We start from the raw sequence: 20311 nt of genomic DNA, 5'->3' as shown, positions 1-20311 counted from the left end.
ACATTGATAGGATGAGCATTACAAAGATACAAATTAGCATGATGAAGAAACTAGGGTACAAGAATTTGTCCCATGTTCTACTACCTAATGCTTAGGGAGAGCTTTAAAATTGGCTTAAAGCCCATGAATTTGTGCAACATTTTTAAGAAATGTTGGAGGCAATGAGAATATGATAATGTGGAAGTTTATATTAAGCACGGGATATATAAAGCAGATACGGTTAGGAGGATCCACTGTTGTTATCATCCTCGTAGCAAAATGTAATTGATCTTGATGAGGTGAATGAGATAGCACATGTCTATCCTCTTGGAGAGCTAACTCAAGATGAGGTTGATTATACGCACTCAACAATTGATAACATTATTCAAGAGAGGGGCCATGCCACTCGGTACTTTATAGCGGATCAAGCTAGATAAGAAGAGACTCAAAATGAGCTTATTTGTACTAGGAATGATGGTGGAATAGAGCTGCCTCATCAACCTGATATCAGTGTTGAGGGAAGCAAGAAAAGAAGGATGGATCATGTTTGGTACATACGATGTTTAATTGAAGTATTGACTAAGGCCACCTATATAAGTGATATTTGGGTTGCTAGGCAAAAGAAGGAGAAGAAATCTGAAGAAATAATGGTAGAAGACAAAAGAAATGCGTCTATTGAATATGTAAATGATGTGGAGGGAGCAAATAGTAATGACAATAATTTAAGCGATGGCTAGTAGCCTTTAGTGAATGAGAGGAGTTTGATGAACTAGATGATGACCTATTTGAGAAGCATATTGATAGAAATATTATTGAGGAGAACTTAAGGAAGTGGATTGAACAGTCTAGCGGCAGTTGGAAAAGAGGTTAATGACAACCTATGCCCTATTATTTAGGCAGTTGTTAAATCAGAGAACAAGAAGAGTTGGACCCAAGTTCTAACATTTCTACTTTATAACATTGGGTTCGTTGAAGAGCACAAGTGGATGTTTATGTTTGATAGCCAAAAAGTAAATATAATTACTTCAATACTATTAACTTAATAATTGGAGAGTAATAAAAGGAAGCTTAGAGATTTAAGAAACCTTATACATGGAGTATCTGTAGATGCGCTAGCCATGGTTTATGATGGTCCATAATGTCCTCCATGAGTCTCTTCTTCCATAATAGCAATACATGAGATAACTTGAAAAAGAACCAGAGCTTACTTGATTTGCTTCCATGGTGAGACTTTATCACTCTCTCTGACCTTGCCCCCCTTTCTCTCCTGAGGTCTTCCTATATTGGCTTCTTTAGAGCTCACCTTTTGGTTTCCTTCTCTTGTAGACGAGAAACTCTAGCTATATAAGATGGTAATTATGTGAAGTCACATGATTACGGGCTTTCACACAAACTCCTTTGAGGCCTCATCTAATTTAGCCTCATGAATCTCTTTTATCGAGGCAACATTTGGCAAGCACCATTACAACTATATGGTTTTGATCAAATGATTTTTAACGAGCATTCTTGATTGTAAAGTCATAATTATCATCAACGATCTTGCTTCCTCAATAAATTGTATGAAAATTTATCCAATAAGCCATATATATATATATATCATACATCAAATCCTAGTATTTCCTAGCCTTATTAGCCATGAAGTGCTGTGCACATAAATATTTATATAAGTTTTATAAAAAAATTCTGAAAAGAAAGCACGTTAGTAAAGATTTACCATCCATCCTAGGAATAGACTAGTGTGCACTTTGATTGGGACTCTAGTATAAATTTATACTACGAGATGTTATAACATTGTTATAGCTAATAAGCTTTTAAACAATAGTGGTTCTTTAGCCATTAAGCTAGCTAGCCATGATTTCACCTTTTCACTCTTCATCAATTAAAAAATATTTAAATAATTTTTTAATGCTAAATATAAAGTAAGTTTTAGTTGATAAATAATGAGCCAAGCAAAGATATCATTATTTTTCTTGCCATCGTTAACCTTTTAGTGCAACGGCCTATAACTACTGCCCTGGTAGTCAACCTCTTATCTCAACTAAATTCAATTGGGCTTAAGATTTCAGTAATATATTTATTTCATTATGATAGACCCCCGCTAAAATTGTTATCCACCGTTATGTAAATGTTCCTTGCGGCTATAAAAGGAAAAAGACAATGAATAGTGAAGAAATAATTAATTTATATACCAAAATCAATTTTCACTAGATTTTTTTGGCTATCAATTGAACAAAGTTGTTGTTTTTTCTTCAATGGGCACATAAAATTGAATTTGAAAAATAATTTTGTGGATCCGATGGTGCAAAGGGTAAACACCGGCAATTATTCCTGTTATATAACTACTGTTCTCACATAGTAACACACAAATAACGTTATTTATAGAGTTTTTAACATGGATATCCTTCTAAATATCGAATTTTGCATGAATATCCTTTTCAAAGTGTTATTTGCATATATACCCTCATAAAATACTTGTTTTGCTATTCTACTTATCTTTTATCTTTATTTTTGCATACATATCCATGCCATCTAACACCGTTAAAAATTTAACAGTTTCAAATTAAAATGACTAAAATAACTTTAATGGGTAGATGTGCACAAAAAGATATTTATAAAATGATCGCGACGGAGGTTAAAAAAATAATTTCAAAATTTTATTTTATTTTTAATTAAAAATAAATATGATTTTTTATAACGGTGTTAGAAGAACTATTATATTAAGGGTATTTGCAAAAAAATAGTATTTTATGAGGATATAAAAATAAATATAGTTTTGTGAAGGTACACATACAAATTTGAACTCATACAAATGTAAAAAACTCTTATTTATATAATGTAACGGTCCCCTCCGAAACTGTTAGGAACTTAGAATGACCGTTGTTTTAAACCACCGTAAACGAGTAAATGACGGATGTTATCTATGTCAAAACGGAAAGATAACAGTTTCGGGCAAGTCCCATTATTCGGAGCATATCCTTACAAGACGCGCACCACGTGGCCGTGCACGCCGCCGGTCACAACCGCTCGTTTCCGTAGCGGTGCATGGTAAGCGTTTGATGAAAAAAGGCTGCAGAAATGAGCGGTTGTGATTGATGGTATATACGGCGACGCGGTCGATGTCATGCGGTGCACGGCCATGTGGTGGTGTACATACCGAACCCGTTCCTGCTGACTAGCCCGGGTGACCGCTACCCCCCCGACTTCCGTCCGTCAAAAGAAATTGCTCTTCTTTGTCGTCCTCCTCGCTCTCTCCCTTCGCTCCCTTCTCTCGTCCGTTCGCCGCCGCCCCTCTCCGTTCCCCATCTCCGCCGCCGCCCCTCTCCGTTCCCCATCTACGCCGCCGCCTGTTGCAACGCCCGAGAAATCCTCCCCCCTTTCCCGACCGAATCTCTCCTTTGTCTTCTCTTTTGCTTTGGGATCTATCGGTAGATGTCGTAGATCTGCCCTCAATCGCGTCTGGAAGGGGGCCTTTGAGATCCAATCTCTGAAAGGCCCCTGGATCTGGGCTGTCTCATCCCTGATCTGAACTGCATTGTTGGGAGTCTTTCGCGATAGATCGGATCGATTCTGGTACGGCTTCAGGAGGGCTATGAGGTACATCTTTGAAGCCAACTTGGGCCTTAGTTATGTTGGACCAAGAGATTTGGGGAATTCTGGTGTTGTTGTCCCTCTTTGTTGTGTTTGTTGATGACCAATTTGATTTTTCTGTGGAGGATGCCCGTGTTCTTTCCTCATTCGATTTGTTTTCGTGAATATTTTCGCTTTAAAGTTGATAAATTTTAATATTTCCTCTCGTCTATAGTACATGGAACGTGATATCAATAACTGCAATTCCAAGATGCTTATTGGGCTAGCTAATTTTGCCGGTTGGCGTCCCACTCTTCAGCTCATTCTCAAAATACAAAAAAGAAAGAAAGAAAGATGCAACAACAATGCATCAAGTATTCATAATCCTCAAATCAACAAAACAATATTTTCTTGCATTAAATATTTAGTGAGTAACACATATATAGTATATGTGTGGGATAGATTGCCTCATATTTTTATTGAAGAGCAGTGATATGTTAATGGAATTATTGGCGAGTATATTACATAATGTCATCTATTGAATAGACATAGAGTAGACAATTGTTCAAAAGTGTAGTGACAAAACTCGGGTTATGTGCCAACAGTTATGGTGAAATTTTTTGAGAATTTGGATACATGTCAGATATTAAACTAGGAAACTACTATACGTTTAAACACGATACTTGGATGTATATTAGAGTACAGAAGAAGAGGTACATATTTGATATACAAGGTTATAACTCTTAGTTTTACTTGATATTTCTTGGAAGCTATGACAGTCAAAATTCATGTGTTCTGTTATCAGGTACGCTTAAACTGTCATTAGGAGAAATAGAATCATGTTATCACCTGGAGGCTGGAACATGGGGTGTCTCTAATTTTTTGCAACTTTAATTGTCGTAAACTAGTTGGCTTCCTAGTCTACTATTTATTTGATTGCCCAATGTTTGAAGTATGACTCCAACCGGCCTTAAGTCAGCAGGTTGCAATCCCTTTCCACGTGTGACTAGGAGAGGTCTGAGGTTTGAAATTGGGTGGTGGTATCCCCATCCTGAAAAATAGTTTGATGATCATACATATCTTGCTAATCTTTTGATTATTTTTTTCAATTTTATAACATTAAATATTGTGTAGGGTACTTGCAGATGCACAATGACATGAAGTAGAAATGCTAATAACAAGGTATGCTGAACCGGTCCGGTTCGGCCTTAAAAAATGGTTCCATCCGGTATGGCTAGGAACCAGTACGAACCGGTCGGTTCGCACTGGTTCGCTATGGGCAGCGCGCCCATATGCTATGCAAACTAGTTCGGCACCGGTCCGAATCGGTCCGGTAGGCAACCGGTATCGGTTCAGCATATCTTGGCTAATAATATAAAGTACAGTTAGCTAACTAAACTCTATTTCTATATAGACTATTTTTAGTCTTAATCTAGAAATGACATCTTTTGAGGTCTAAAATACTATTACATTATATTAGCATCTTTAGATTTCAGACGATGTTTGAAAACACTGCAAAAGTTTGTTGGCACCAGCCAATAAAAGTATTGAATTCGACAAATATACTTTGAACCATGGCAAGTAAGATAGCTAGAAAAATACTTTGACTATAGTAATCCACCCAGCCTATTGCAAATAGTCTGAATTGCTAGGTTGATATCTATTGGGATAATCTTAATTAATTAGGACTTGGAACACCCATTCAAGAATGCTGACATGCTCCATCTATATCTGTCAATTCTTCTGCTTGTTATTTACTGTAATTATAAGAACCTAGGTTCAATTATGTTTACAGATTGATTAGGTTCATCAACAATAATTTTAGCATGCCATCCTGCTTTCAGGTCCTAATATGTGGTGACCAAACTCATTTTTGAACCTTGTATGCTGAGCTACATCTATGATTGGAGTTCCTTTACCTGTCTCTAATAGCCCTATTATTCGTCGAGCTAGCAGCAAACCTGTTTTCTCTGACCAAGGTAGATGAATACTGTAGTGCAAATCACCACTAGTTTCTTGACACACTTTTTTTTTCTTTCTTTCTTTGGGAGGTAACTAGACATATTTGCACTTTTGCAGCCACTTAATTTTTTTTGTGTGCTTCAGGATCTAGTGAATTGGGGAGCAATGACGACGAAGGCTTGCTGTTTCCGGCAGAGGTAAATGAGATGAAGGGAGGAAGTTTACCAATGCACAGTGCTGCAATAATGCCATCACCAGTCCTTTTATGGAGATTCAAGGTCATTCCTTTATTATGTAACATATCTTGATATTTAGTTCTTCCAATTATGTTGCTTAAGTTTTCTGGGAAATACCTTTAGCTGCCTTTTCAATGAATTTCATCATTCTATCAGTCGATAAAATAATTTTATGGATGGCTAAGATTCCATCAACAACATCTGAACCCAACAAGTATGATGCACATAACTAGTTTAAGATGAATCCATATTTGATGGACAGCTACGATTTCCATTTTTTTCCGTCAACTGTTAGAAATTTGATGGAAAAATGTAATCCCATGAATCATTATAGTGCTTGATGTTTTTTATTTACATGAGCTAAAAACTGCATTCTCACTAATAATTTGAACGTCGCTAAGAAGTTAACTTGTGAATTGAGACCAAAAGATTCAGAGGGTTATGATGATTCCCTATTCATTTAACTTGGTATTTATCAGTTAAGATAAAGAATTATTTGTATGAAGAATCAATCATTTTAATGGACAAATTCAGTGCTGCTTGAGTTTAGTGGATTTTAATTGCATTCGGTTATTTTGATACTCTGACTAGAAGAAATCTAATGACTGACACTTCCCATTGATGTAAGCTGGGCAATCTTTGGATCATAACTGAGTTTTGTGCTGTGTTGTGCCGTGTCTAAGTGTCAATAGGTGCTGACATTCTAGGATCCTTAAAGATTCAAATGTCAATTTCTTCATGAATTTTGAGAAGAAAAATCAGTTCAAACCATGGAGAAAGATAAAATCACATGAGTCAACTTGTGGAGATGCAAGGGATTAATTCTAGTGGAATCATGAATCAAAAGTTGCATGAGCCCATTTGGGTAAATTGTTAGGTGAGAAAGGTTAGGCTGTCTAATCAGACTTGGAGAGTTTTGGAGAGGAAGGAATGTATCGAGGATGAAAAAATTAACCTGCCAGCATATGAATTCATGTTCCATTTGGTTTCAATGCAAATGAGCAGGGAGGTGTAATCATCAGAAGTCGAAACAGTTATGCCACTTTTTTCTGTTTCTGGTCCTTGCATTAGAGCAAAACCATCATCTATCTTGTTTCCAGCTGGAAGCATGGAAGGAATTTTGTGGTTTTTCTTTTCTTTTTTGGAATTATAGAAGAGTGGTCGTAGAGTTAAACAAAAGTGATGCAGAAGGAAAAGGAGAGGTTTTCTCATAAGCATAGGTTTGCTCCATTGTTGTAGGATTTGTAGTACAGTCATCCAGCTATCAAAATTGAAATGGTGAGATTTTTTATGAAATGGTCCAAATAAAGAATAACCATGAGATGATCATATACTGCCACACTGTAGAAGGATATAAATAAATTTTTTTTTTTAAGAGTGTATACATATAAATGCAATGTTGTTCCCCCACTCCCAAACGCCGCCCAAAAAGAAGAGGGAAAATGAAAGGAAGCAATATGGAATAACTAAATAAATGGCATCCACGTAACGGAACAAAATTAATCATTTGGAATTATGTCTAGAAGGATCACTTTATCAGTTGAGACCATGTTGCGTAGCTTGAAATATATTCCCTTCAAATTGGTTAATAAAAGTATGGGAGCCTTGAAATATACATGCATGGTGTGACTTCGTGAGGAGGATGCTTGTGAATGTTTTATTGCATCTTTCTTTGATTATGAAGCTACAGTCATCACGATTGGAAACATTGCTGCATTTATTATTCATTTGTATAATTTATTGCTGCTTCATTCCTCGACTTCAAGTGTCTGATGTCCATTGTAAATACTGTAGGACTATTAAATGAATGGCTTTTGGTTGCCACCAGGGAACTGAACATCCATTTATGCTGACCTTATTCCTCAAAGTTGTGGGTTCAGACAAAATTGTCAATAAAATAGAAGTAATTTTTTTATTCAGACAAGGGAATTTTATTAAACTTTGAATAGCTACCCAAGTATTATTTACTATTGTGCCTTTTGTAGAAGTAATTTTTTTATTCAGACAAGGGAATTTTACTAAACTTTGAATAGTTACCTAAGTATTATTTACTATTGTGCCTTTTGGTATGGGCACCACATGGGCAAGGAAACATATGAGACACCAGCTGAAGATTTACAAATGATACACTATAGTGTGATAGTGAACAATTTTTGTAACTCTCAGCTACTTTTGTTATGTGGCATATACACATATTTGAGTCAAACAAGAACTTTTGAGTCTGATGCAGCATTTTAAGTCACTAAAGAAACTGTTGTTGTTGAAGATAAGATACTACTAATAAGTAAACGAACTTTAAGTAGCTTTGACTAAATTTAGATGCTGTTTGGCCTTGTGCGAAGCCATATCATATTATACATTGGCATATTGGTGCGGTAGCCCATTCGTTGGGTAGCTATGATTTAACACTTTGATATGGGTTGGTATCAATATGAACTCCTGTATAATGTCAGCAACCCTGTAATATGATGCTTATCATGTGGCACAGTTTGATACGTACAATAGTTAATTCCTGATACTTCCCTACAAGATTCAGTATACAAATATGTTCTTGAGCAACAGTCAGGCCTTGCAACAAATCCCTAGTTAATTCAAAGTCTTGGCTGAGTGAATGATAAGATCGGTTACGGAAATCTAGTATAAGAATGGAATGTTTTACTTATTTTTTTTCGTTTTTAAATATAGATTTGGTTATACCATTATGTCTGATGACCATATAACTATAGCCTTCAAGCTTTGAGCCAACTATCTGTGGTCGACTTTATATATCATCATTTGCTAGGCTACCTCTGATGCCATTTCAAGATGCTAAAGCATTCGTGAGTAACGAGCTTGGATTGATTTCATAGTTGATGTGCCTGTTACGAATATCTGTCAAACCAATATCAATCTGCTATCTTTTCCATCTAAGGCTTGCGACTGGCATTGTTGCTGCTGTTACACATGATTATGTCTAAAATATGTTATAATAGTAATATCTTGTTTGAGGAGCAATCCTATAGTGTCTGAAAAAAGACTTATCCCAGCTGAAGAAGGCAATACTTCTTAAAAATCAAGCAAACTAGGACAAATTGAAACTAAATGTGCATCCTTAGTTAAAGGATTTTGACATCACAATTAGAAATGCAATTTGTTGATTGTCATATTAATCAAGTATTTTATGTGAGATTCATGAGGCCTAGGAATTACACACTTGCATGGTGGACTTATCCATATCGCATCTACTTTTAAGGTTCAGAGTAACTTGCAGTGCTAGTACATGATATCAGAATGTTTCCTAAAGAAGATGTCCCTTATTCTTCCCACTATGAGAAATTTTTTTTCAGTCATGTGAGTTACTTCAGTTAAGGATGTAGGTGGTCTTTAGGCTGATTAGAGGATGCATGATTATTATATTATTACTAATTTTCTGTTTAGTGCGCCTAAGCTGCAAAAATCAGGGAAAAGTTTGCTTGAAAATAGTAAACTGTGATATCTGATTAACAGACGTTCACGAACTTTATTCATCATAGTTCTGACAGTTGCAGGAGTTGCTTTCTCAACAAAATTGGAAATCAAAAATATAAGTTATATTTCCACAAGGGAAATTTAATTTGAGATAATTATTTATCTAGTGCCCAGGAAATTATATCTTGATTGAGGAGCAATCTTATAGTGTCTAATAAGACTTATCCCAGCTGAAGAAGGCAATATGTCTTGTAAACCAAGAAAACTAGGACAAATCAAAACTAAATGTGCATTCTTAGTTAAAGAATATTGATCACACAATTAAGAATGCACTTTGTTGATTATCATATTACCAAATATTTTACATAAGATTGATTAGCAGAGGAATCTGCACATTTGCATAATGGACTTAATCAAAGGAATGTGAAACTGACCCGAACCACCCAATTTGGGGCGTACTGACCCGAACCGGTGCGGTACTAGGCTGAATTATTTGTTGGTTTGGTAAGGGGCCCGAGCTGCCCAATTCTGCTCAAATCGTAGTGGTTTGGGTTAATTTGGCCCCTTATTGACCTTAATAATAGAGGAGAAGGCTTCTCGTGGTCTTCGCCTCTCTTGTCTTGAAATAGGGAGTGGGTCTTGCGAGGAAAATTCAATGAAGAGGGCTCTTGTGTGATTTTGAGCTTGAATCCAAGCCAAATTAGGTATAACCCATTCTCTTCATTCTTCTCATTTTTTTATTTTATATCTAAAATAGGTAGAAAATTGGTAAAATCAGGAAAAATCATGGCAATTTTTTTTGTAGTATCCCTGGTAGGATTCTACATTAATCTCAATTAAAATTAAATTTTTAGGTATTTTGCTACTTGGAATGTATATATAGCACATGACCCTTATTTGGGGTATTAAACCTAATACAAAATCATGCTAGGAACCAGTAACAAGGAAACATGTTAGCGAGGATGAGACTTGGCACAATGATAAGATTGCTCCATCATGACCTAAATATCATTGGTTCAAAACATGAAAACAACCTCTCTAGGGATAAGGCTGCACACAATTGACCGTTCCTAGATCCCACAATAGTAAAAACCTCGTGCATCTGGCCATCCTTTTTTAATAAAAAAATATGCTAGAATTATTCAACTCATGGTCTGCCGTACCGGTCCGTACCGGCCGGTACGGGCCGGTACGTACCGGTCCGGCCTGGGACCGGTACCGGATCAGCGTGGAATTCGGTACCGGTAGTTTACTGTTGAAGAACCGGTACGGGACCGGTACGGACCGGTACGGGACCGGTTCGGACCGGTACGCCACCGGTTTCATACCGGTCCAGGCCGCCACCGGTACGCCGACTGGTACCGGTACGGCGGATCTTGATTCAACTACACCCCCCACCCCCCCACCCCCGGCCCCAGGATTAAAAATTTAGTATTGTCTTTAATGAAAAATTTATAGAAAAATCAGGTGACAAACTTGCAATGCTAATGCATGATATCAGAATGCCTCCTAATGGAGAATGACTCTATGTTTTTGCCACTGTGAGAAACTTTATTTTTAAGTCATCTGAGTTACTTCAATTAAGCATGTAGGTGATCTTAGGCTGATCAGATGATGCATGATTATTATATCATTATTAGTTTTCTGTTTAGTGCACTTAAACTGCAAAAATCAGGGAGAAATTTGCTTGAAAAGACTAACTAAATGTTGTCTGATTAACAGACATCCAAGAAGTTGATTCATCATAATTTCGATGGTTGTAAGAGTGGCTTTCTCAATGAAATTGGAACTAACATATAAGTTATATTTTCACAAGGCCAGATTTTCTTTTCAGATAATTATTAATTAAGTGCCCAAGAATCTATGTTGTAATTTGAGACCATTATCACTTTACCTGTATGTTAGTGATCCTTATATCTTCTTCTTCATTCTTCAACTGCTCTAATATTTTTCTTTCAAAAGAACCATACTTGGGAGTGTGAGAGTACTGCATAGATAACTTTCAAGCATATAATTTATGTGCACCTAACTAAATAGTATTTTTCAGGTATTATTGTTTCTTGTATGGGGTATCAGCTGTTGCAAGGTCAGTTCGATTATAATTTTTATTGTTAATGTATAGGTTTAGAAATCATATTTAAAAGGGCTATAAAGAATTTCAGGCTTTTAAATTGTATTATTTCGTTATTTTTGGGTTGCAGATTGGTTGGGACTCTGTAATGAGAATGAGTGCTGATCTTCGGGATTTATTTCTTTATGAGGCTTTTTTGTATTATAATCCTCTTCTTCTTGTGGTGAGCATTCATCTAGTGAAGACATTTCTATCTTCTTAAAATTTGAGATTGATGTGTTCAATTCTTGCTCCTCGTGTTGCCTATCTTATTTATATTTCTAACATTACAGACATTGATGGTTTGGCTTTGGGGAGTTAACCTATGGGTTTTTGCTCAGTCATCAGTGAACTATGCAAAAGTATTTGATCTTGATCATACCCATCTTACATACCGGGAGATAAGGAAGGTATGACTATTTTATTCTGGCATCTTAATTTGCACAGATTTTCACCATATTATTCTGTCTTTTTCACTAGAAAAAGTGCTTCTGCTAGAGGCTATATTAACTAGACGTTTAAAATTTCAAATATTATCCTACAGATTTTGTCTGTCAACTTTTTTGGACAAAAATACACTTACCTTAGTTCTAAAACATATCCTATTCCCAAAAGATGAAGAAATTGAAAAATGCAAAAAAAATTCAAAATGTATTGGGAAAAAAAATGCAACTATCACAATATATTAGGAGAGAAGATGCAATCAACTAATCACAATCAGTTGCTTGTTTGTTTCAAATTATTTTATCTTTGTTTTATATTCAGATTTATACCAGTTTCTAAATTCTGCTTTCATATAATATAAATTCATCAAAAATTTAAAATAAAATAATTAATAATAAAAATTGTCTGTAATATGGTATATTTATTATTTTCTCTAAGATGTGCATTGTTTATTGAGGATACATTACATTATATGTGAACTCTTCTAATTTATTCTTGCTTTGTAAAATTTGAAAAAGGATTTTTCCTCACTCCATTAAAAGATGTTCTTCTTTCTATATCATGTGCATTTTTACAAGTGTTGAAAACACACCATAATAATACAGGAGTATTTTGGGTGAAATTTAGGAGCATTGTGGATAGCATTGATTTTTGTATACATATTTGAGGTTGCCAATAAAAATGATTTAGGTTGATGCTGCTCGAGAACTAGCTTTACAGGTAATTTGAGTGGAATTCAAAATGATCAGATATTGAGCTAGGGACTGCTTTTGCTATTAAATCTTTTATCATGCTAGTTGCTTGAGATGATTTTAAATTCATTTTACATCTAAAACTGGAAATGAATTTATTTCTAGATTGATTGAAGAAATGATTTATGTCTTTGTTTGGCATTTTGATTGATACGCATTTGATGCTAAATGATTATTGTGGGATGTTTTGAACAGTGTGCCACTTGGATGACCATCATAGTGCCCACAAGCATGACAGCTTATCTTTATCTCTACTCACATGGAGAAGTGTCATTGGCCGCATCACAACCAGTTTAGTTTCAGTTTCACTCTTATTGATAGCTGATGACTGTAAATCTTGTCTATCTCATAACATAATTTCTTTTTTAATTGTCTAAGTTTTTGTTTGTTTATCTGTATTTTTTGAAATGTTGTTGCTCTTTGCTTCTGATATTCATCTTTCATGGTTTGAACTTTGAACTGTGGAGTTAGAAAGTGTATCAGCCATCATTTTTAAACTGTGGAGTTGATCTCTGATTCATAAGCTGCTAATATACTTGGTTTATTCACAATTTCTCTACAATCTCTAGTATTACCTTCCAGAATATTCTAATTTTACTAAAGAATATAGTAATGAAAGTTATCGCATCTTTTTGTGATAGTAGTCATAATGCACATGCAATTGCACGTTACTACTGAATATTTTAGATGCAAGATAAATTTTAAAAAGATTTTAACATGGATCAGATGCTATCATGCTTGTCTTTCTCATGAAATTGTTTAAGATTTATTTGTTATATTACATTCTCATTCTAAATAAACTGTAGTTTGACATGACCAACAAATCACTATGAATTTAAATTTTGGAGGATGTGGACTCTCATTATGCATAGGATCATGGAATGTCGAACTTAAGGAAAGTTTCTTCCTTAAACTCTTTCTCAAGAGTCCAGCAATGCTAGAATTCCTTCTTATAAAAATTTGTTATAGTTTAAATCTGTGATGGAAAGATCTAATTAAGATTATAGTGGGAATTGAAAAGTGGGAAATATAGTCGCTTCTAAAATATAGATCTGTGGTCTATCAGCTGTCTTAACATGTTACAGCGTTGCATGTCATCACATTGTTACATACTTTGGAGACGAACTTTGCCTGCATGGGGAAAATTTAATATATGGCATATTTTTAGAATTCAAAAAGGTTTGTAGTAAAAAAATCTTGAAAAGGCAATCATTTTCTTGGAATGTTCTGAACTGTTATAGAAGTTTTATGTGAGTAAATTTGTAAACTTATATGAAGCTTAATCATTCCTATGAGTTTGTTCTCACTTCTAATTTTGATTTAAATATCAAAGACACCTGCTCGTAAGTTATTTAACTAATTTGGTGCCTTCCTGCCTGCAACTGGTCTTCAAGGTTTTGTGTGGGCCCGCTCAGGTCCATGGTGAACTAGGTCAGAAATTGGTACCAACTCAGGGTGTTGACATCTGGTTTTGAGAGTTGGTCAAAAAATTTTCTCAAACTTTTATGGATCATATCTTAATATACAATATCAACCCCATATAGATTGGATAAAACTTGTTGGCATTGCTATACAGGAATAACTGCTAAGCATTTTAAGTTTCTTATTATATGAAGATTGTTTGTTTAATTGACTTAAACAGAGGTCTTGGTTAGTGTTAATTGCTTGTTGTTTCATTGATGCTTTGATTTGTTATTTTGTTTAAAAAAGTATCAATCTGAGTTGCTTAAAACAAGGAGACTAATGTGAACCACTCATTTCTGCCTGCTGCTAGTAATCATTTAATTCGGTAACTATTCTGCATCTAGAAGTTATTACTGTAATATTTGCTAGTTCATATTATGATAATCTGTTGAATTGGCAAAACATTCATGTATCCATGTCAAATGATCAAACTTTTTTATGCCATTCAGCATTCGATTGATATTTGCATTTATTTTCTCTTTATTTGGTTCACTTTTTAACGAAAATTTGTACATACAGCCTGAACAGCACTCATCTATATCATGGACAGTTATAACTAAAGTAAAACACCTTTCAATTTCATTTCCTTATCATCAATCAATAATCCATCAGTTTATTCTACTGGACACTCATACTGTTATATTCTAAATTTAGGAAAAGGCTTAATTAGATTGTTTGTTCCTTCATTTGTCCATATTTCTGTTGGTACTTGGGCATTACTGCAATACTGCTACATATATATGAAAATTCTCATGTTGTTTTTCCTCCCTTTCTTCTCAAGTATGTCCTACTTCTTTTGTTGGAGGTCCTACCTTAAGGTTTTATTCCATCACATGCTGTGCTACTATTGGATGAGAAGGTGTATTTTATAATAATTTTTGCAATAAGACAATTTACTGATGATTTACCTCTATCTGGTTATAAGCTGGTTCATTACAAGATATTATCACTCTGTGATAGGATATACTGCAACATGCATGAGATTTCTTTGCAACCCTCTAGTAATTGATCTTTATGGCTTCAGCCAAAAGTTGAATCTGTATGATTCTTGTACCTCATGTCTAAAATGCCTTTAAACACACTTCATAATTCATGCTGCAAACTAGAAGTTGTCTTAAATGTTTTATGTCATAGTAATATAGCCTATATTTTTTATTTATAGTTTCCTTTAGGTAGCGGAAATATTTTATTTGTCTTGTGTGCTGTTCATGTACATGTGTAACCTATACAAGGAAAGTTGTCCTAGTTTGCATGGCATTTCTCATGTTACACCTCTGATGATGTATGAAGGCAAGATATGACAAATGTACTTGTGTTTTTCTTCTTTAACTATTATATTGGACAGAAATATCTCTAAACTCTTAGTTTTACTTGCAGGTTATCCTATATGCTGTTGCACTGATGCTTCTCATATTTCCATTTGATATTTTTTACCTATCATCTCGCTACTACTTGTTAAGGACACTTTGGCGCATATTACTTCCATTACAGGCAAGTGTTTTAGATTGTTGTTTTAGAACAACTTGTGTAGCAGGCTTTGGCTTATAAGATATCCCTAGCTGGGAAGTTTTGAACATGATTAGGCTTTAAATTTTAATCACTTCGTGTTTAATTATCCAGTGAACCTGTAGAGGCAAAATAATATGCTAGTTTACTCTTTCTGTTACAAAGTTGGAAGGAAAAAGGCCATGGAGGTTGCTTTTGTGAACTCCACCTATTTTTGAAGAACATATTCTGCAAATTGTTTTCTTGATCATAATCTTATTTATATGCAACCTTCTAAGTCAAAAGAAAAAGAATAAATAGGTCAGATTGTTTAAAAAATTTAATTTTGGACAATAACATGGTACCCTTTGAATTTTACAATCATGTATTGAAGATTATGGCTCTAGATTGTCATGATTGATGAGAGAAACTGGATGAAACTTTGTTAGTTTGCTTAAAAGCATCTATGCTGTTCCTTCAAGAAGCCTTTATAATTGAACTATGCTTTTACATCTACAACTTCATTACTCCTTGTTCAATGCAGGCGATCACATTTTCTGATTTTTTCCTGGCTGATATTTTAACATCAATGTCAAAGGTATGTCCTCTGGCAGATTGCATCATTACAATTCATTCCTTTTATATGAAAAGAGATGACAATAATGTGAATGATCCATCTAATTACAAATCTCAATCACCTTTTGTAAGTCACATACTGACTTTTCCCTGGTTACTCTAAGAAGAATTATTCCATCAAACTCCTCTCTACTTTAAGGGGTGCCCCCCATCTTTATGTCTGAATTTGATACCAACGTCAGACACTATCTCCATTTTTCGTGTCATAAGAACCTCACACATGCCTATATATTGCCTTCATGGAGTTTAGATTTTAATTCCTATGATATTTTCTAGCCTCCAGGACTGCTGCTCCCCGCAAAAGAGCAAGCTTATCTTGAAAAGTTTGCAACGTATAAATTGTCTTATCACTTATGAGCTATAATTTGTTATTTCCGAAATTGGAGGAGCCAAATCTACTGAGCTGATGTGCTGAAGATGAATTTATTTGTTGTCAGTGCAATTATTGGTACTGCTTGTAATTATTCATTTCTTTCAGGTGTTTTCGGATTTGGAGCGTTCAGTTTGTCGGATGGTTAACCGACAGGTTAGCATAGAAATACTACATTGATCTCTCTGCTAAAAAACACTTAAAGCCAAGTATTTCCATAATTATTTGCCTTAGTTTTTGGGCAATTTTGATTGTCTTTTTGCTGCAGTTTTTGAGTCTTCTTCCTAGTGAAATATTACAGACATGAACGTTATTAACCCTCAAATTGCACTGGCCTGGACCTCACTTTCCATACTCTCAATCTTTGACGTTGCATGCATTTTCTTTTTGATCTTCCCAGTAATAAAATTTTCACTCATTGGTGCTTTTTCAGGTTGCAACAATTGCTTGGTTTGAGGCCGATTCTATATGTGGAAGCCACTCCGTTGCTATTCCTTTAGTGCTTGTCTTCCCATATTTGTGTCGTTTTTTCCAATGTCTGCGTCAGTACAAGGACACTAAAGAAAAGACATCCCTTTTAAATGGTAAATTTTAGCATAGACGACTTTCACTTATTTTGGCTAAGATCTATTTCTCTTAGCATAGAATGCTTTCTCTTGTTTTAAGTAAGATTTAGTTTCTATGAACATTATTTACGGCAATTATGACTGTCTACGACCCATGAGAATGAATAGTGTTTGATATCATATGTTGATTAGCTGCTCTGCAGGTCGCATATCATTAGAATATAATTAGACGATAATCTGTTTTACATGTTTAATAAGAGGTCACATAGGATTTCTTAATTATGGAACCTAGGATCACCAATATGTGTCTGTCATTTGATTTTCTGATATCATTCCATTATTCATCTGATTCTAAGTATGTGTATCCTATGTTTGTTATTTTTCATGAATGGGGAACTATCTAGAAAATTTTTGGATTTTATTTTATGTGAATACTGGCTCTAGACCCGGCACATAACCAATGGTGGATTGATAAGTTGCCCTCACGACTAAAGATCTGGACCAGAAATGTGATTAACTAGGCATAGAAATGCCTTCTATTTCTACACTTGCAAAATGAAACGGACATTGAGTAATAGTACCAATTGTGTGTTATACTTCATCCATATTGGATGAATTTGGTTGGGTTTTTTCTAAGCAGACAAATTCCTATCGAGTTACATTAATGCAAATGCTCAAAATAGTGGTCGCTTCATCTCAAAATGCTCGAGTTTGGCTATTGTAACTTGATGTTATCTACACAAATAAGTATTTTTCCAATGCAGGTCTTTTGCTTCAATGTCGTTCAATACATTTTGTAATCATTCTTGATCTAACCGATATGTCTTTAAATGATTTTTTTGATATTTGGTCAATTTTTTGCCTTTTGTTTTTTTTTTTTTTTTGGCCTCTTGATTCCTTTTACTAACATGCTTCTTAAAGCAGATTCTTTAAACTTTGACCTTAGCCAAGTGATTTTGGATGTTGTAAAGAGGTCATGAGGTGGAGATGTTAGTTGAGGTGAAAGATGAAAATTTTGAATCTTGAAGGGATAAATATAATGAAGGGAAGGATACTCTCAAGTCAATTCTGTAGTCAAGGTCAAAAGTGGAGGCCTTAGAATTGTCTTTATGAACTCACGAATGTCTAAGCCTTGTATATTTAGATCCTGTTAATATCATGTACTTGCTTTGTAGTAGGTTCAGCAGCATACGAGATTGTCTTCTTTTCTCTTATGTTGATTGCTGAAGCAGCATCACTTGTTGGATGGTTTTACTACTTTCTCCCTTAGTTTTGCTGGTTTGAGATCAGTCTATTCTACTTTGTTGCCTTTTCAATAATAAAGTAAGAATTATTTTGTTTAATTTTACAGCTTTAAAATACTCGACTGCAGTCCCAGTAATATTTCTTTCAGCCCTCAAGTATCATGTCTTCCCTGACAAGTGGACCAATTTTTATCGCCCTCTTTGGCTTCTCTCCAGTGTCATAAATTCATTGTACTCATTCTATTGGGATGTTGCCCGTGATTGGGATTTGAGGTATGTCAAAAAAAAAAATTTACTTTCCCCTTATTTTTCATCGCAGACAATTTTTTCGTTGTTGCTAGTAAGTCATAGATTCTTATATTTTAAATCCCTTCATGGTTGCAGCGTCTTTACCAGAATTTTCAAGTTCAAAAATCCGCATCTTTGCACAAACCTTCTATATGGGCGGATATGGGTATTTATCTATATATGCAGATCAGCAAAATTTTCCATTGTTTGTGTATCTGAGTACTTCCATCAGTAAAAATAAAATGATGCTTGTGGAATTGCAGGTGTTCTATTGGGTGATAGGAAGCAACTTAATTCTTCGATGCACCTGGACCTACAAACTTTCTGCACATCTTCGGCACAACTATCTGACTGTCTTCACGATAGCAGCTCTGGAGATAATGCGGCGGTTTCAGTGGATTTTCTTTCGTGTGGAGAATGAATGGAACAAGATGACGGCCAGGCAAAGTATCGAACTCTCCACTGAGAATATCCCAAAAGAGGAAGACAGACTGCTCGGTCCCGCCGGCCATAACGTATAGAGAAAGGCGTTTTCAAATATATATATTTTTTTATACCATTTTTTTGAAAAAATTAAAACAAAAACCTTTTTGTTCTCATGATTCTCCATTTTTATTTTGGTAGCTAATTTCATGTATCTTTCCTAAAATCTCTTCCTTTTGTTTTTTTAATTGGAGAATCGACAGGCCCATCTATATAAGGTAGATGCCATTTAGCAATTGCTTGAGTTATTGGTATTGTTTCACATGAGAGCATATTATATCTGTGCGAATATGGCTTGGCCCAAATTAGGCTTGTCCATGGGTTAGGTCCTAACCCGACCGGACCCATATCATGTCCCAGTATTTGGATCTGAGTACTCGTATTCAACTTGATCTCACCTCCTCTCTCTCTCCCCCCCCTCCCTCTCCTATTTACAACCTAAACCCATTAACCCCTCCCAATAGATCCCATTGCGACACTAGGAGATTTTCCCTGGCTGTTGCAGACACTAGGAGCCTCTGGTTTGCTCCATTGAGGATTAACGGTCAAAGCCCAAAATGGTTGGTAGCTCACGTTTGCTTCTTGATTTGGCCATGGAACAATGCGACATTGCAACCCATAAGTTTCATTGCCTAACAGAGTTTTTTAATTCATGGCGTTGCATCCATGTTAAGTGGCAGTCGATTGTTCATCATGGAATTGGTGCATGAAATAGGTTGAGACGTCGTTTTAGCTAGAAGCCTAGAACTATGACCAACTATAATCAGGTTTACATGATCAGCTAGAACTAGAATTGTCAAGGAACGAAGCTTATAATCGAATCGAGGCTAACATCAAAGCCAGGTTACTGCCATCCAATACTTGGTGAGATCCTCTCACAAGCTTGTAACTTGTTTTTAACTAATTTTGTTTATTTATTTTTTGTGCCATGTGGATTTATAAGATTGAACTTAGACACCTTATACACGAGGAGACTACTAGGGGTGCAAATGGGTTGGGTCGAGTCGGGTTCACCGCTACAATTTTTGATCCAACGGGTCATTCAAGTTGGGATGGGTCCATGTATAATTCAGACCCAACTTAAAAAAATTCGGATCCAGTTCGATTCCAAATCGGATTTGGTTCGGGATCTGGGTTGGATCCGATTTGGACCAGCTCATCCATGGCTTCAGAACTTGTATTTGCACCTCGCGAGCTGCAACCATGTATCCAAATAATTTTACATATTCGAATCGGATTGGGATGTAGGATTGAAAATCCAAAATTATCCAAATTTCA

The 20311-nt window shown here is 35.3% G+C and overlaps 1 protein-coding gene across 2 annotated transcripts; it reads left to right on the top strand.

Annotated features, from left to right (window-relative positions):
- The first annotated feature begins 3158 nt into the window (after nucleotides 1-3158).
- On the top strand, nucleotides 3159-19295 carry LOC103710129 (uncharacterized). 2 transcript variants are annotated; one of them, XM_008795746.5, is made up of 14 exons: nucleotides 3159-3573; nucleotides 5391-5525; nucleotides 5653-5786; nucleotides 11239-11277; nucleotides 11393-11485; nucleotides 11595-11711; nucleotides 12693-12788; nucleotides 15339-15452; nucleotides 15991-16044; nucleotides 16561-16608; nucleotides 16886-17036; nucleotides 18370-18535; nucleotides 18647-18716; nucleotides 18814-19295. In XM_008795746.5, exons 2-14 carry the CDS (start codon nucleotides 5447-5449, stop codon nucleotides 19069-19071), a joined length of 1419 nt encoding a protein of 472 aa, XP_008793968.2. In that variant the 5' UTR covers nucleotides 3159-3573; nucleotides 5391-5446; the 3' UTR covers nucleotides 19072-19295. The 2 variants fall into 2 exon arrangements, with proteins under 2 accessions (XP_008793968.2, XP_008793969.2); XM_008795747.5 differs by lacking the exon at nucleotides 5391-5525 and having other exon boundaries at nucleotides 3178-3573.
- Nucleotides 19296-20311: the final 1016 nt, after the last annotated feature.

This window comes from Phoenix dactylifera, chromosome 11 (assembly GCF_051530095.1).
Source record: "Phoenix dactylifera cultivar Ajwa chromosome 11, Ajwa_hap1_PhDact_Kaust_v1.1, whole genome shotgun sequence".
NCBI classification, from domain to species: Eukaryota; Viridiplantae; Streptophyta; class Magnoliopsida; order Arecales; family Arecaceae; genus Phoenix; species Phoenix dactylifera.
This window is presented reverse-complemented; position numbering and strand designations above follow the sequence as displayed.

Excerpts from the sequence above, each read along its gene's own strand:
- LOC103710129 (XM_008795746.5), top strand. The coding sequence starts at position 5,447 with ATGATTGGAGTTCCTTTACCTGTCTCTAATAGCCCTATTATTCGTCGA. Across the intron at positions 11,278-11,392 it reads GGGGTATCAGCTGTTGCAAG|ATTGGTTGGGACTCTGTAAT; the intron begins GTCAGTTCGATT and ends TTTGGGTTGCAG. Across the intron at positions 17,037-18,369 it reads AAAGACATCCCTTTTAAATG|CTTTAAAATACTCGACTGCA; the intron begins GTAAATTTTAGC and ends TTAATTTTACAG.